This window comes from Talpa europaea (genome assembly GCF_964194135.1).
Source record: "Talpa europaea genome assembly, chromosome: 9".
Classification (NCBI taxonomy): Eukaryota; Metazoa; Chordata; class Mammalia; order Eulipotyphla; family Talpidae; genus Talpa; species Talpa europaea.
The window spans coordinates 2,197,023-2,213,562 of NC_140076.1; the positions used below are offsets into that span (position 1 = coordinate 2,197,023).

The 16,540-nt window shown below is 65.2% G+C and overlaps 1 protein-coding gene across 1 annotated transcript in view; it reads right to left on the reverse strand.

Annotated features, from left to right (window-relative positions):
- The window catches only part of CHD5 (chromodomain helicase DNA binding protein 5), a gene marked incomplete at both ends in the record, with an annotated part of 55,138 nt that overhangs the window by 25,473 nt on the left and 13,125 nt on the right, over positions 1–16,540 (reverse strand). The window contains 13 exons of the mRNA XM_084244050.1: positions 2,169–2,369; positions 2,444–2,635; positions 3,583–3,691; positions 3,774–3,905; positions 5,579–5,790; positions 5,920–6,126; positions 7,747–7,968; positions 8,084–8,250; positions 8,817–8,940; positions 10,081–10,205; positions 12,230–12,468; positions 12,920–13,038; positions 14,388–14,567. Of these exons, the coding sequence (XP_084100176.1) occupies positions 2,169–2,369; positions 2,444–2,635; positions 3,583–3,691; positions 3,774–3,905; positions 5,579–5,790; positions 5,920–6,126; positions 7,747–7,968; positions 8,084–8,250; positions 8,817–8,940; positions 10,081–10,205; positions 12,230–12,468; positions 12,920–13,038; positions 14,388–14,567 (2,229 nt within the window). The remainder of the gene's footprint in view (positions 1–2,168; positions 2,370–2,443; positions 2,636–3,582; positions 3,692–3,773; positions 3,906–5,578; positions 5,791–5,919; positions 6,127–7,746; positions 7,969–8,083; positions 8,251–8,816; positions 8,941–10,080; positions 10,206–12,229; positions 12,469–12,919; positions 13,039–14,387; positions 14,568–16,540) is intronic.

The following is a 16,540-nucleotide window of genomic DNA, read 5'->3' on the forward strand; positions in this document are numbered from 1 at the left end:
CCCATCCCCACGGCCGCCGCTCACGGAACGGGCTGCGGGGCGGGCCCGTGCTGACTCCTCGCCAGGCTTCAGCTGCGTGGCCGTCACTGTCCCACCCACAGCCCCTGGGGTCTCGGGCTGACCAGCCCACAGCAGCAGTCGGGATTCAGAGCAGGGCCCTGCCCCCCTGCTTGCGTCACGGATGTGAAACCCCTCGTCACTACAGCACTGAATTTGTGTTTCCTTCCGTAGAAGGCCCATGGAACAGTGGGGGCGCACCCGGGGGCTCCCTGCTCCCCAGCCCAGTGAACACTGCTGCTTTCTAGCCCCCTGTGCGCCCCAGAGTATCCTCATGCGATGGGAGCATGATATCAAACAGCAAATAAAACCACCACAGCTGGTGGCGCAAGGGGTTAAGACGCAACCTATGAAGCTGTGCACAGTCTCCGCAGCACGAGTTCCATCCCTAGCCAGGGAGCTACCCACAGGGCGCAGCAGACCTCTCCTGTGTCCCCGCTGCTCCCCTCAGCAGTGCATTTCAGTCAACGTCCCTGTTCTGCTTCCCCCTTTGTCTCCGGTGAATCCTCTCACCCCCCGACACCTCTGGCCTGTACCCCACTTCTTGTATGCATACATAAATAAATCTTTAAAAAAAAAAAAACAGCCATTTGAGAGACACAGAAAAGGCAGAGATTGTTTCCTGCAGTTGAAGAGCGACCCTGCCTTTTCCACCTGCAATGGGACCCCACAAAAGATGTAGCCCGTCCGGCCATACCCGGGGTCTCCTGGGGACCAGAGTCCCTGAGGGGAGGGACCCACGGGGGGCCCTCTCAGCACCTGGGTTTGCACCCATCCGTGCCCTGGTGAGCAGACCTCAGTCACCTCCCCGAGCCCATCTCCCCGCTGCAAAAGGGAGTGGTAGGTAAGGAAACCCCTGAGAACTAAAGAGCTAAGTCTGTGCCTCAAAGAATGAAGATGGAGAAACGAAACGGACTCGGCCTACACAAGGGAAGGCGAGTCTGACGCAGGCTACAAGCTCGAGGACCTGCCGAGTGGCTCGAGGACGCTGCGTGCTCTCACGTCACACTCTGGGGGAGTGAAATCCAGACGGCGGAGTTTGGTTTTGCAAGACACACGGGCTCTGGAGTTGGACGTGGGGATACTGCACCTGATACCCTGGGGGTGGACACTTAAGAATGGGCCTGTTGGGAAAGCCGACATTATGGGTGTGTAACCACAATTTTACAAAATAAAAGAGGTGCGTCTCGGGGCGCCCAGCCATCTCAGGACCTCAGCGTGCACCTGGCCAGAGTCCTTCCCGGAGGAACTGGCCCCGGCGGTCCGTTTCTCTGGGAACCCAGCTCACTCGTCACAAACAGGTCGTTACTGGGCACCAGGCCGTTCCAGGGCGACGAAGAAAGCCAGGCACAGTCGGGGAGCCTGGGGGACAGGTGCCGCCCGCACCAAGTGTGAGGTATACAGGCCCAGCCCGCACCCAGGGGGCATGCCTGCTCCCAGCCCTTGCTTCTGCCACTGGGGACTAAGTCGCCTGCCACTTTGCGCGAAATGCAGAATCTCAGCGCCCCCCACCCTAGCGCTGCTGGGTCAGAACCTCGGCCCTGGTGACCCAGGGCACTTCAGGAAGTCTGAACGGTCCTGCCAGGCACCGACCCACCCCCGGACCCTCCCCAATTCTGCGAGGTGGGCTGGAAAGAATCTGAAGCACAGAGAGGCTAAGTGACTTCCCAGAGGTCACACAGCTGGAGTAACAGCCAAGTCCATGTTCTAGAACCTTCCTGGAAGCCGGGGTCTTTGCAGGTGCACTGAGTTAAGGTGACATCTACGGGACTAGGGAGGCCCCAATCCAGTGTCTTTATGAGATGCGGACACGGGGAAGGAGCCGGATGCCCACAGACGCAAAGACTAAAGTGACGCAGCTGCAAGTCGGGGCACCAAGGGGGGCCGTGGTCCCAGAAGCCGGGAGAAGTACAGAAAGACCCCCAGGCCTTCAGAAGGAGCCTGGCCCGACACCTCGATTTTGGACTCCCGGCCCTGCCCCCCGATGGCGGACGGGCTCATGGCAGGACACGGAGGCAGAGGGCACCAGCTGGAGAGCAGCTCTTTGCCGGCCTCCTCGGGACCCCAGTTGGAGGGAACCCCCTCCCGTGCCTGCAGACCCGGGCGCTCACCTTCATGCGAAACACCTTCTTCCCGCTCCGAATGGCGTTGTCCTCAAAGGAAAACTCGTTCTCCCGGATCACGGAGCGGCTCTCCTTGTCCCCCGTGTAGGTGACCACGTAGAAGTCGGGCGCCCACATCTCGAACTCGCGCTCCCAGTTGATGATGGTGGACAGGGGCGCGCTGACCAGATAGGGCCCCTTGGAGTGCCCCTGGAAAGAGAGGACGCGTGAGGCGGCCGCCCAGGGCTCCTGCCACACGCCCGCCGCCCACGCCGGCCGCGCACCTCCTTGTACAGCGAGTACAGGAAGACAATGGTCTGCACGGTCTTGCCCAAACCCATCTCGTCCGCCAGGATGGTGTCGGTGCCCTGTGCCCAGGAGAAGCGCAGCCAGTTGAGGCCCTCCAGCTGGTACGGGTGCAGGGTGCCGCCGGTGGAGTCGATGTACCACGGCTGCTTGTCAAACTTGACCGTGGGCTGCAGGGGAGGCAGAGGTGCAGAGGCCCTAAGTGCCGGGAATGCTGTTTCTACCCCCCTCCTCCCTGCTAACTTGATCATCGGTCAGGTCGCAGGTGGAATGCCTCTGCCTCCAGGAAGCCCTCCCTGATGTCCAGCCTGGCGTAGGTGTTCCCACCATGCCCTGCCCCGGCGGCCCTGTACTTCTATCAGGGAAGTGTCCCAGCTGTTGGAATCTCTGGTTCTGGTCCAGGCGGTGGCCGCCATGCTGGGCCTGTTCACTGTTGCCCGCTCTGAGCCCCATACAGTGCCTGGACGCAGTGGGCACTTAGTCCACACTTGGCGAGTGCCTCCCGGGGTGCTTCCTCCACTCCACCCCGACCATGGGGCTCCTTCCCTCTTTCATCCTGCAGTTCAAGGTCACCTCCCCCAAGAAGTCCTCCCTCTGTACTAGGCACATTAGCCTTGAGTGGCAGCCCACAATCCCAGGGCGAACCCCCCTATTTTGTATGTCTGTGCACCCCCATAGGGGTCTGAGAGATGGGCACTTCCTGAGAAGGGCTATTTAACCCTTCACCCTCCAGGGCAGGAACTGGCAGGCACCCCAGAGAGGCTGTAAAAGAAGGAAAGTCCACCTTGCACTCCCTGAGGGGCTCTCCACTGAACGGGGAAGAGCGGGGTGTAAGGGGCTCAGCAGCTGGCATGCTCCTCAAGTCAGAGATGCTTTTTTTTTCCTTTAAATGCTTGGAATTATCGCAGCTCTTTTCAAGTGATGTAAACTGTGTCCTGGGCAGAGCTGTTTCCCCTAATCTGCCTCCCTGGCTGTGGGCCCTCCCCTTAGGGCGGGGAGGGGCAGGGTCGGCCTCCTCCCAACAGGCTCCTGGCGAGCGGCCAGCAGTGTGCACAGCCCCGGGAAGTGACAGGCCCTGAGAAGTGACCCCGGGGACGCCCACCCGGCCCCAGCTCACGTCCACAATGGGTGTGTGCGGCGGCTTCTCTTGCTTCTCATCCTTCAGCTTCTTGCCCTTCTTGATCAGCCTCTTGGGCAGCCTGGCGTCCTCTCCCAGCATCAGCTCCCTGGCAGAGCACGTCAGGGCGCGTGAGAGCCCGGTGGAGGGTGTCCCGGCGGCGCCCCCCCGCCCGCGGCCCGCCCGCCCACCTGTGCCCCCAGTAGGCCTGCTTCAGGTTGTCGTAGTAGGGGATGTCTATGTCGTCGATCTCCCAGGTGCACTGGTCATAGGGCAGGTCTTTCCACTTGATCAGGTAGTGGACGTCCCCCTTTTTGTCGAAGCTGCAATAGTGGAAAGATGCGGGGGGGGGCGGGTCACTGAGGAAATGGCCGCAGCGGGTCTCCTCACTCCCACGTCCCCGGGTCCTGGCCCAGCAGCAACTCCAGAGGGTGAGGCAGCTGGCCTGGGTCACGCCTGGGGAGAGGGAGGGACGAGGGTGCGGGCTGGAGGCCCCCCTAACAGGAACAAGCGCCTCATCCCTTCCGTTCTCAGCTGCAGCCGCCCACCCGCAGCGGGTCTGGACACCAGAGCGCTGGTCTGTGAGTTGCAAACTCTCCCCTGGCCACAGGCATCCGGTTTCTAACTTAGACCCCAAAAGACTAGGACACTGCCCCTCTGGGTCCACCTCTGCCAAGCAGACAGGATGTGACTCCTACAGGGGGCGGGCCTCTTCCAAGGCCCCTAGGGGTCCGGACACCCAATACTGGGGACTCCAGCTGCATCTTAAACTGCAGGTGGATTCTGGCACCTGGAAGGGTCCTTGGGACCTGCCACCCAACCTCAGCTGATAGGGCAACCAACTCAGGGCTACACTGCGGGGCCGGGGAGCCATGGCCCCCCCAAAATGGCAGCAGCTGTGTTTAGTCCAGGGAGCATTAAAAGACCAACCCCAGTCACTGGAAACTGATGGATTTTTTTTTTCCAACAAATAGGTGACCGTTACTCAGACTCTGGGTAATAAACGGGTGGGGAGGGATTCACCTGCTCTGCTTGGGAGGAAGGAGAAAAATTCCCATTTTTTTTTAACATGCAATTTAATGAACGCAAGAAACCGTGGGTCCACTCCGTGGGGGCTCGGGTGCCACAGGGCCTGACACTCTTTTTAATGGTCATTCCCCGTGAGGGTCGGGTGGAAAATGAGGGTGTGTCACAGTCAAGCAGGGAGGCTTTTTCAAACCCTCCAGCTCCCTGACTGGAGGCGCGGCGCGAGCACCCTGTTCCACGGGCAGAAAGCCAGGCCCAGGGACCAGAGCGCGCAGGGCCGCCCACAGTCTGGCCCAGGCCCCGATCTTGGCCTCAGCTCCCCCACCTCCCATCTCTCGGGACGCGCGTGTGTCCTGCCGGGCCCAGACCCCGTCGAGGCGGGTGGCTGAGCGGCTGCCCCAGCCTGCGCCCCCACCAAGCACCTGAGCTCGGGAACCAGCAAGAGCCCCACCGAGGACCAGCCCCCGGCCGTGGCCTCTGTGCAGCCTCGAAGCACCGTCACCCGGGCTTTCTGGTCACTCGCCAGACACCTGCCACAGCAGCCAAGAAAGCCAGGCCTGGGCTCAAACCCCAGGTCCTCGGCCTGCAGCAGCGCGACCTTGGGCAGTGACTTGGGGGCCGAGCTCCCCTCTCAACCATCAAACCCGGGGGAAACAAAGCACCACCCCAGGGCAGTCAGCTGCTGCTCTGGACCAGCATTCGCAGCCGCCCCTCAGGCCACAGGTGTAAGCTCTTGTGCCTGGCGCGCTGGGCCCCCTCCCACAGGCTGGTGGACATCAAGTTGCCTGTTTGTGGACGACTGTCCCCTGCCGGCTCGGGGTGTGCACCTGACACCCCTCCAGCTGGACCGTCCAGTCGATGGCAGTGGGCCCCGCCCCTTCCTCTGCCCCCAGCGAGAGCGGGGGAGCCAGCATGACCCAGACCCGCGACGCCCCCTCGGGAGGCCCAGGGCGCCGCGGCCCGGCCCGACCTGTGGTTCAGGATGCGGTGGACCATCATCCACTCGGGCTTGATGCCGTAGCGGTAGAAACGCTCCTCCATCTTGGCGTACAGCGGGTCCTTGCTCTTCCTCTTCTCGCTCTTGCCGTCCTCGTCGCCGGAGCCGTAGTCAAAGGGCGGCGGCTCGTCCATGTCGTTCTTTCTTTGGTAGTTGCGGTACATCACCGTGTGGTAGAGCTCCAGCTGCCGGGCACAGCGACGGACACGGCCCCAGCTGGACCCCCGCGGGACCAGCCCCCCGCAGCTGCCCTCCCCGCCCCCGCAGGCCGGCCTGGGCCTCTCGGGCCAGCGCCTCGCCTGCCCGGCGCTCACCTGGAGCTCCTTCACCCAGGAGCAGTGCCAGTAGGACAGCCCGGCCCACTTGACGAAGAACTCCCTCTCCGGGATGCCCTCCAGGGCCTTGGGCGGGGGCACCCCGGGCTCCACCTCGGGCCCCGGAAGCCCGACAATGAAGGGAGCCGGGGGCTCGGTCCACCTCCAGTGCAGGATCCGCTGGACTTTGCCCTTCAGGGGGGGACACTGTGGACAGAGGGTTCCCGCATTCAGGACTCGGCGGCAGGACCTGCCCAGCCTCCATGACCCTGCTGCCACAGGGCTCCCCGACAGGCTGCACTGCTCCCCAGGTCGAGGCACCCATGACTCCACGACTGGGCCCTGCGGTCAGGAGCCCACACGTGCTGTGCACGCATGAGGGGTACGGGCCTGCGCACGCGCACGCACACGCACACACACAACAGAGGCCCAGATGCCCATGGGATAGCACTGGGCTGGCCGCAGCCCAGCCAGAACCCAGGGTCGGAGGCCCGGCACCGGGGTGGGCTGCGGACACTCAGGGCACGGCCCTCGAGTGCCTGTGGGGACCCGGGGGTGCAGGGTGAGGGCGCTCCCTGAGAACCGCAGCTCCAGCCCCTACTGCGCCTCCTGCTCTCTGCCCTGGCCCAGGAGCACGGTGGGGGAGCGGGCAGCTCTGCTGCTCTGCGGCCCCAAGCAAACCACTTTACCTCCCTGAGCCCCAGCGTTCTCAGCTAAAAAAGGGGATCACAAACTCTGGGTGCTTGACAACTCAGCAAGCTACACTGGCTCTGGTGGGCGGCCTTGGGGATCCCGCCACAGGATGCCCGGGACACATCTGCGCCTGGATGTTGGGAGCCAGAAGCAGAGCAGGCTTGGGGGAGGGGGCAGCCCCCGAGAGCGACTCAGAGCCAGGCAGGGGGCAGGGCGGGGTCTGGAGACCCGGCCTCAGTGGGAGGCACCTGGCAGGGGCGGGGCTTCGCTGTGGGCAGGGCAGGGGGGGACCTGCAGGCTTTTTTGGGGGCTATGGCCTGGATACGCAGGGGCGGGGCCTTGGAGAGCTACCAGGCGCGGCAGGGGCGGGGCTTGTGGGAGGGCGGGGCCTGGACGTGGGCGGGGCCTGGAGCGGCACAGGTGGGCTTTGTTGGCGGGGCGGCCTGGGGCACAGCTGCACAGTACCTGCGGGGACGTGGCCTTCATGGGCGTGGGGGTCAGGGCCTGTGGGTCGGGGTGCTGCGGAAGCGGGGCCTGGGGGGCCGTCGGGTGGGCGCGGCCCTATGTGGGTGGGGGCTGGGTGTGGGCGGGGCCTGGAGCGGCACAGGTGGGCTTTGTTGGCGGGGCGGCCTGGGGCACAGATGCGCAGTACCTGCGGGGGCGTGGCCTACGTGGGCGTGGGGGTCGGGGCCTGCAGGGCGGGGCGAGGGCGCGGCGGAGGCGGGGCTTGGGGGGACCGACGGGGGTGCCTGGATGTGGGCGGGGCCTGGAGCTGCACAGGTGGGCTTTGTTGGCCAGCGGCCTGGGCGCCCAGTACCTGCGGGGGCGGGGCCTGCGGGGCGGGGCCTGGGCAGGCTGGTGGGCCGGGCCTGGACGTGGGCGGGGCCTGGAGCGGCACAGGGGGGCTTTGTTGGCCGGCGCGGCCTGGGGCGCAGTACCTGCGGGGGCGGGGCCTGCGGGGAGGGGCGGGGCCTGGACAGGCTGGTGGGCGGGGCCTGGACGTGGGCGGGGCCTGGAGCGGCACAGGTGGGCTTTGTTGGCCGGCGGCCTGGGCGCCCAGCACCTGCGGGGGCGGGGCCTGCGGGGCGGCGGGGCGGGGCTCGGCGCGGGCGGGCGGGCGGGCGGAACACTCACAGTACAGCGCGGGCAGAGCCATTCACCGTTTGGGATCTCCGGCAGCGGCGGGTTGAGGCAGTGCAGGTGGTAGGAGGAGGGGCAGGCGTCGCAGCAGAGCAGCTCGCCGCCGTCCTTGCACACGCGGCAGAACTCCATGTGGTCGTCCTCCTCCTCCTCGCCGCCGCCCTCCTCCTCCTCCTCGTCCTCGTCCTTCGGCTCCCACTGGATCCCCTCCTTCTCCTGGAGAAGCGAGCGCAGGTGGAGGCACCCTGGCCCGCTGCAGGGTGCACTGCGTCCGCCCGCCGGGCTCCCAGACGACGGGCGCGGGCCCACCCCCGCCGGGCCAAGGGCTTACACAGTGCGGGCAGCTCCACTTGCCCTCGGGAGCCTTCTCCAGCTCGGGGTCCAGGCAGACCAGGTGGTAGGCCCTCGGGCAGGTGTCGCACAGGATGATCTCCCCTCCCTGCTGGCACACCTCGCAGTAGTCCTGGTGGTCCGTCTCGTAGCCATCACCATCATCAACTGGGGAGGAGGCAGAGGGGCGCTGGAGGGCTGCTCCCCACACCCAACGCCCAGCCAATCTGCACCCCGGGCCAAGAGGGCACATCGCGCTTCACAGGTGCTGGAGGAAGGTGTGGAGGACTGGACAGACGGTGGGCAGAGGTTGGGAGAATTACTGAAGGAGTAAAGGGTGAAGAGATGGCAAGAAGATGGACCCCAGAAGGAAGGATGGGAGGTGCATGGATGGAAAGATGACTAGATGGGGGTGGAAGGAACAAAAGGGGAGACTGGGCAGGGAGGGTGGTTTGAGTAATGGGGGTGGGGGCAGTGGGCTGAATGGGTAGATGGTGAATGCGTCTAAGCATGTCCTTCTCCAGCCGCCCCCCCACCAGTGCAAATGTCCTGGGGTGGCCCACACCATGGGCCCCTAATTCTGCCGCACCGGGACAGCAGCCCACCCCACAGGGAACCTCCTGACTGAGACCAGAGAGGCTGAGCATGAGGATGTCCCCCCAGGGGTCTGCATCCCCACTCCCGCTGTGACAGCCGGTGTGTGGGGGGGGGAGCCTGCAGACAGGAAGTCCTACTCCTCTTCTTCTTGCGCCTCCTCTTGCTCTTCTTCCCCAGGGCCGCCGAGCACTCGGAACGCACGGAGGAGCTGTGGATGCTGGCACTGTCAAAGTCCGACTCCTCCCGCTCATCCTCCTCGCTCTGCAGTGGGGGGAAGGGCTCTATGGGCTGACCTTGCAGAAGGTGGGGTGTTGCGGGGCACTGCGGAGACTCTGGCAGCATAGCACCCCTTGTGGTTCATCACACCTCCCCACCTAGAGCCTGTCCTCCACCCTTCCAGGCTCCCACACACCCCTCAGGGGCACAGCCCCATGGAGCCTTTCCAGGTCTCTCCTTAACTGAACCCATTGCACACCTGTGTGCTAGGCCCGGCTGCCCCATCTGCCATCGGCGTTTCCCTCCGGTGTACGCACAGCCCCAGACCATGGCCATGCCCAACGCAGGGCCCACCAAGATGGAGCAGAGGACTTAACACATGAGCATGCGCACACCCAGCATTTGCTGAGCTGAGCTGGCCTGCCAATTCCAGGGCTGGCCACACCTGTGGCTCCACGATCCCCTCCAGAGCCACCAGCCTCGAGACCTGTGACTCCCCTCTACCCAGGCACAGAGAAAGGGCTTGCCTCTCTGCACCTCTGCAGGGTAGCTGTGAGGTAAGGGCACAGGCGACCTAGAGACTCAGACATGGACGCAGCATCGGTCTGAATCTGGTGCTGGAGCTGCCTCTGCGGGGCAAGGGGTCTGATCCTGCCTACATGCCACCTTCCTTGTCCACCCTCCCAGCCAACCTGGGCATCCAGGACCCTGCAGACCCTTAGGGCTTGGCTGACTCCCACCTACTGCCCAGACACAGGATGGCTATGGCAGCGTGGGCTGGAAACAGGCTCCTGGCTGTCCAGGGTGCACAGGAGAGCCCCAGCCCAGGGCCCAAGGACAGGGGTCCTTGGAAAATCCAATCTGCACGCTCACGAGTCAAGCGGGGAAACAGAGGCAGCCGGCCCGTGTGTGGAACGAGGAGAGGAGGAAGAGAGGGGTGCAGGGTCTGCCCCCAGTCCGTCACAGGAGACTGAGCCGAAGGCCCTGCTCTGCGCGGCCACCCCAACCTCACCTCAACACACACATGCGCGCGCAGGCAAAACGCACCGCAAGGCTACTCCCCCGTTCACATTGCCACAGGGACGCCCAAGCACGCGCGGCCTCTTGTTACAACACGCACTCCCTTTTCCGCACGTGCACGCACACACCCTCGCACACTCATGCATACACTCAGCACACACTCACCGAGGACCCCTTCTTCCTCTTGTTGCTGAGGCCTCCGAAGCGGAACTTGAGCCCGGCCACCTTCTTCCCCTTGCCCTTTCTCTTCGCGTCCTTGGAGCCTTTGATCTTCTTTCTCACCCCCGGCCCTGAAAGGGGAGGGTGGGCTCACCAACACCTGCCCTGCTCCCGCACTCACCCCTGGGCCCCCACAGGGCCTCCAGAAGGAGGATTCAGTCCTATCCAGGCCCTTTCTGATAAGAGAGTCTCAACTCTTCACAGAGTGGCCTGAAAAGGCAGAGATTGCACTGGACTCGCCCACAACTGGCTCAGAGAGGTCAAGTCCTTGCTTAGAGGCACACGGCAAGTAAGGAGGGAAGCCTGACCAGTGGCCACTGCCCTGCCTCTCTCCCCAAGTAGGAACTGTCCCCACTGATACCTGGGATCCCCGGAGCCAGCTGGGACACTGAAGGGGCGCCCACCCACCTGTGGTCCATGCCTGCACCCTAGAGGGCCCTGCTGAGCCAGGAAGTTGCCAGCCTCTGGTCATCCCCAGGTCTGAGCCTCGCTGGCCCCACTCAAGGCCACCCCCACCTCTGCCGGGGACGCATGGACTCTCAGGGGCCAGCAGGGTTGGGGCTGTTTTCATGGAGCTGGCCACAGGACAATTAGCCCCCTGGGGAGTGATGACGCCCCCCCAGCAGCCTCACCCACTGGGCTGAGCAGGGGAGATGGGAGCTGGGAGGCGGGTGGCCTCACCCAAGCCCACCTCCAGCTGCAGCATGCAGAGGGAGACGGGGCTGGAAGCCCAGCTGGACTTTGGCGGCACCACAGAAAATCTATTTCAATTTTTCAGGCTCTGAATAGGCAGACCAGGGAATCGATAGCTCAGCAGCTGGAGCCGAGAGGAAATGAGAAAGCAAGGCGGGCTGGGCGCGGCCAGGGTGGAAAGCAGGGGCCGGCTCAAACCCCCCCAACTCTGCCCACTGGACTCCGGCAGGGACCTGGCAAAGGGGCGCCCTGTTCCAGAAACCAAGAACCTGGGGAGGAAACAAAGGGCCCCCTTTCAATTCCTCATCAAAACCCCAATCAGGGCACCTAAATTCAAGGGGCTGCATGGGGCTCCACCTCACTGCGAGCCCGAGAGGCAGCGAGGGCGCCACCGGCCTCCGAGGGGCTGGAAAGCCGCCACCGGACGGAGTGTCCTGCCCGAAGCCTTCAAGTCACAGCCGCGGGGTCTGCTGTCCCTCTTCTCCCCGCCCAGACCCGCGCCCCGCGAGCCAGTCTTTGGGCCTGGACCTCGGACCTCGGCCCAGGACCACGCCCCGCCCTGGCCACGCCCATGCCGCCAGGACACGCCCCGCCCACACCACTCCCTGACCACACCCACACTGCCAGGACACGCCCCGCCCACGCCGCCAGGACACGCCCATGCCACCAGGAAACGCCCCGCCCACGCCACTCCCTGACCACGCCCACGCCGCCAGGACTCGCCCCGCCCACACTACTCCCTGACCACGCCCGTGCCACCAGGACACGCCCCGCCCACAACACTCCCTGGCCATGCCCACGCCGCCAGGACACTCCCGTGCCACAGGACACGCCCCTCCCACGCCACTCCCTGACCACGCCCGTGCCACCAGGACACGCCCACACCACCCGGACACACCCTGCCCACGCCCACGCCACCCGGGCACGCCCTGCCCACGCCACACCCTGGCCACGCCCACGCTGCCCAGCCACACCCATGCCACCCGGCCACGCCCACGCTGCCCGGCCACGCCCCCCGCCGGGATCCCGCTGTGGGGGAGGGGAGCAAGGATTTGCCTCTCCGGCCCCGTCCCTTCTCGAGGGGGTGCTGGCACACAGCGGGTGCTCAGACGAGGGATCCAGGCGCCAACCTCAGGACCCCTGATCCCTGGGAGGCGCGACCTCAAATTCAAGAGCCCCCAACCCCAGCAGCAGTAGCGTGGACTTCCCCGGTATCCCCCTCCATGCCCAGGAAGCCCCCCAAAGGGCCGAGCACGCCATTCCCTCTGCAGAGCCACGAAAGGAAGCTGCACCCCAGGGCGCAGGGTCCCTGGTGAAGTCCGCCCAGCTGCCCCTGCAGCCGATGCCCGGGGGGAGGGGGCTCTGCGGAGCAGGACTGGGTGCCGTCCACCCACAGCCTTACCCTTGCCCTCCTTGGTCTTGGCCTTGCGGATGGGCACAGGCTGGGGTGCCTGCTGGGGGCTGACGGCCAGCGGGGGGGCGATGGTGACAGTCTCCACGGCGGCAGCCACCGCGGCGGCGGCAGCGGCAGCAGAGCTGCCTTTGAAGGGGTTGTTGGCGCTGAACTCCCGCCACTTGGCACCCAAGACAGTCATCATTTTGGACATGGGGATCTTCGGGTTCTTCTTGGCAATGAGCGGCCTGCATTAGGGGGTCAGAGCCAGAGAGAGGATGAGATCCCCCACACCACACCCCCGGCAGCGCTGACGCCTTCTCCCACACCCGTGAACCCCCCGGCCTGTGTCCCAGCTTAGAAAACTGGGCAGGGTGGGGAGCAGGGGGCAGGGGAGAGGACAAAGCCGGGGACAGTGGTCTGCCCCCCACATGCCTTCCTAGCCTATGGGGCGACCTTCTCATTGGGTTTCCAGACCCTGCAAGACCAGAGGGGCCAGCTGGAGCTGAGGCCCAGGGCTTGTCTGGGACCAGCCCAGGGCAGGGAGCCTGCGAAGGCAGGCCTGTCTGTCAAGTAAAAGGGGCCCTACCCTGGCCCCACACTGGAGCAGGGGCACCCCCACGTGGTGCCACCTGGGGAGTACAAGCCTCCAGGGCAGCCCCCCAGGACCCCCGGTCAGGGCCCCGGCCCACAGCCCACCTGAGAAACTGGCTGAAGGCCTTGTAGTTGGTCAGCGTGTGGTAGTCGCCCTCAGAGAAGAGATAGTCCACGTCGTCCAGGCCCCACTCAGCCATGAGCTGCCCCGAGGACTTGGGCTCCTGTGGACACAGGGGGCACGTGTACTCAGAGGCCTGTCTGACCTGCACCCCCAGCAGGCTGCCCACCCAGGAGGCCTGGGAATAGGGGAGGGGAGGGCTTGTCTGCTGTTCCCCCGGCCCCCAGAAACACCCTGAGCACCCCGGTTCATGAAGATGCAGGACAGAGTCCAGGGATGGTGTGGGGTGGGGAGCCCACAGTGTGCCCGGGGCAGGAATTACGACAGGACTCCCTCCCTGGAGGAACACGTCCTGGGCACTGGACCACAGAAGAGCAGCCCGAAGAGGGGTGGGAGTGGGGGCAGGGGAGGACGTCCTGGGGGGGCAGGCAGCTAGGAAATGCCCCGGCCAGGGCAGGGGACGGGGGCCCAGCTGGGCCCGAGAGGGGCCCTGGGCCACTGCTTCCCGCTCCTGATGGCGCTGAGGCCCGGGCGGGGGTGACTTCTCAGGGTCACAGGCGAGCCCTGGCGGCGGTGTCCAGGGGCCAGACCACTGTGCAGACTCGGCTGCTGGGCTTGCGTGGGGCACGGGCTGTCAGCGTGGCCCTGGAGCCAGGAGGCCGGCCTCCCAGCCCTGGCTTTGCTCCACACGGTAGTGAGAGGCCGACACGACTTCCCTACTCTGTGCCTCAGTTTCCCCATTTATGTGACAAAACCACCTCGCAGGAGGGCCACGCGGGCACGGGTGTCTGGACAAGCCTCGGCCCCTCTCCCGCTTGTCCGCACAGCCCTGCCCCACCCCGCACACTTCCTTTCAGCTGATCAAATCTGCTCTAGCACTCCCCCCACCCCGCGCTTCACTGAGGGGGCGTGTGGCCCAAGCCAATTCTGCTGGGGAACACTAGCTCCCCGCCATGTGGACAAGCAGGAACCAGGCCCGCTTTCCATCCCGGACTGGGGCAGTGAGACCAAGGAGCCCAGAGCTGCTGGGGGGCAGCCCGCCCTGCACCACACAGCTGACCCCGCCAAGGCAGGCCCGAGGGGCACAGCTCAAAGGGGCATGCCCGCCTGCCCCAGCCTGGCCCCCAGCGCTGCCTGGGGACCCACCCTTGGGTGAGCCGTTTCCCAGGGCAGGGACACCTTTCCTACTCACCCTCTCACAACACCCCAGGTGGAATTTCAGGGCGCCAAGCTCCCCTCCAGCCCCAGGCCCGGGGCCTCCTCCCCAAGCTCCTGTCACTCTTGCCAGTGTCTCCAAGGCCCTGCGGGCAACCTCCCTCGGGACAGGGACACAGCACGCTGCCCCCGCCCTTCCCCCCCTCCTGCTGGGGAGGGCAGCTGATTCCTGGCACGGGCGGCCCCAGGGCGCGGGCGGAGCCCTGCCAAGGCACACCGGGCCGCAGGCCGTGTCACCTTCAGGCAGCCCTCGTCATTCTCGTCCTCCTCCTCGTCCTTCTTCTTGCGCTTGGCTTTCCGCTCCTTCTTCTCCTTGAGCTTCTTCTTCTTCTTTTTGCTGGGCGAGTAGTCGCTGCCCTCGCTCTCCGACTTCTCCTCCACGTCGTCCTCGTTCTCTGACAGCTCGTCGTTGCTCCCCTGAGGCAAGCAGCGCAGTGAGGGCCAAGGGGTCCAGAGAGGCCCGGACAGCGGCCTCTGGCCAACCGGTGGACTCACTTTCTAGATCATTCTTCCCGCAGCCCTCCCAGCTCAGCACCACAGTCCAGCCCGAGGGGCCGTCCCGAGCTGCACAGCTCGAGGGCCTCGCCCCATCTGTGCAGGGCAGGCCCCTGCCTCGTGGACTCCCCCTGCAAGCCTGGACTGGCAGGGAGGGCGGGTTCTGCTGCAAAGGCGTGGGTCCCAGGGACTTTGGGGGTTGGATGGGTGTTCCCTGGGGGCGCTTGGACCCAGGAGCTCCTAACTGAGCAGTCAAAAAACAAAAGTGCCCAGGAAAAGCCCTGGGGCAGAGAGCTGGGGTTGGGGGGCAGAGGGCTGGGGGGCAGAGGGTTGGGGGGCAGAGGACTGGGGGGGAGGGCTGGGGGGCAGGGGACTGGCTAGGGGAGGCCTGGGAGGGTGTGGGGTGGAAGGTTGAGGGGGGTCGGAGGGCTGGGGGATGGGGGAATAAAGGAGGCGGGGGCTGTAGGGCTGGGGGTGGGAACAGGGCCAGAGCAGGGCTCGGGGCACCACCACCACCACCACCACTGGCACCCAAGCGGCTCGTGTCTGCGTCCTACGGAACTAACTGCGTCTGTCCAGGGAAACCTGCAATAATGCAGCGCCCACGTCCTGCTCGTCCTGCTCGTCCTGCTCCCGGCTCTAGAAGCTGTGGTGCAAGCCCACCCCCTGCTCCCCTCCACGGCTTCATCTCAACAGGAGACAAGGTAATTTAAGCAGCTCTTAAGCTTGGCTTCCTAGATTTAGTTTCCTGTCAGTACAGGCAGAAAATGGCCCATTTGTATGGAGATAAGGGCTCCGCAGCCAGAGCAGCCCCACCCGGAGGGGCTGCCCCTCGAGGAAGCCGTTTGCTCCAGGCCTTTCCAGGTGTGAGGCCCTTCCCAGCCTCTCCCTGCCTGGGTCTGCGGGAGAGGCTGCGCCGGGCTCCAGGTCCGGGCAAGGGGACTGCCAGCTCCTCCAGGCTCATTTCTGTCTTCAAGGTGAGCAGAGAGAGGCGCAGGAAGGAAGAGGGAAGTGGGGAATGAAAGATGAGCCGGGAAGCAGCAGTGGGGGGAGCAGCCAGGGAGGGGGAGGAGGCAGGGGGGAGGCACAGGGGCAGAGGCAAGGTCTGTCTGGAGAATGCGGGAGTGTCCAGCCCAATCTCTGCCCCTCAGGCCGCACTGTGAAGAGTCCAGAGGCTTTTCCCAGGGGGCTCCCCTCCACCTAAGCGGGAAGGATCTGCCCCAGGGGCTCCCTGCACTCCGGGCTCTCCTGGCTGCTCTGCTCGCCCTCTCCCTCCCCAGCTCGCTCTCCCTCCCCGCTGGCTGCCAGCTCCCGAGTCTTTTATGCCCATTAAGCCTCTGAGTCAGTAGCTGGCTGGAGGTTGGCAGCAGCAGGGCCCCTGTGCCTCTCTGGAAGCTGGTGTTTCCCAGAATACCGACTTGGCCAGGCGGCCCCAGAGGCAATGCCAGTGCTGGCTCCTCGCAGGGGCTCCTGCACCCAGAAGTGGGGGCCACGACTCAATGATGTAGAGTTCTGCCAAGCTCGGGACCACCCTTCCAAAGACCTGACGGCTCCACCACCAGGCAAAGGTAAGGACGGGAGGCCGCTGCCTCCGACTTCAGCACCGTGGACAGAGACCACAGGGCGGGCGGGGAGGGCGCGGGGCTGGCCCTCAGCGGCCCTGAAGGACCCACAGACCAGACCAGGGAGGAGGCAGGAGGACCCCCAGCGGAAACCCGCATGGCCTGATAGGGGGTCATGAGGCTCCCTGGGGAGGCTGCAGACACAGCACCTCAGAGCTCTGCCCCTTGCTCGTCTGAGAACTGGGCAGGACGCTGACCTCAGCGTCCTCATCTGTGAAATGGGAACGCCACAAAGGGTAGTGAGAGGACGAAGAAGACATGTAAGAGGACACC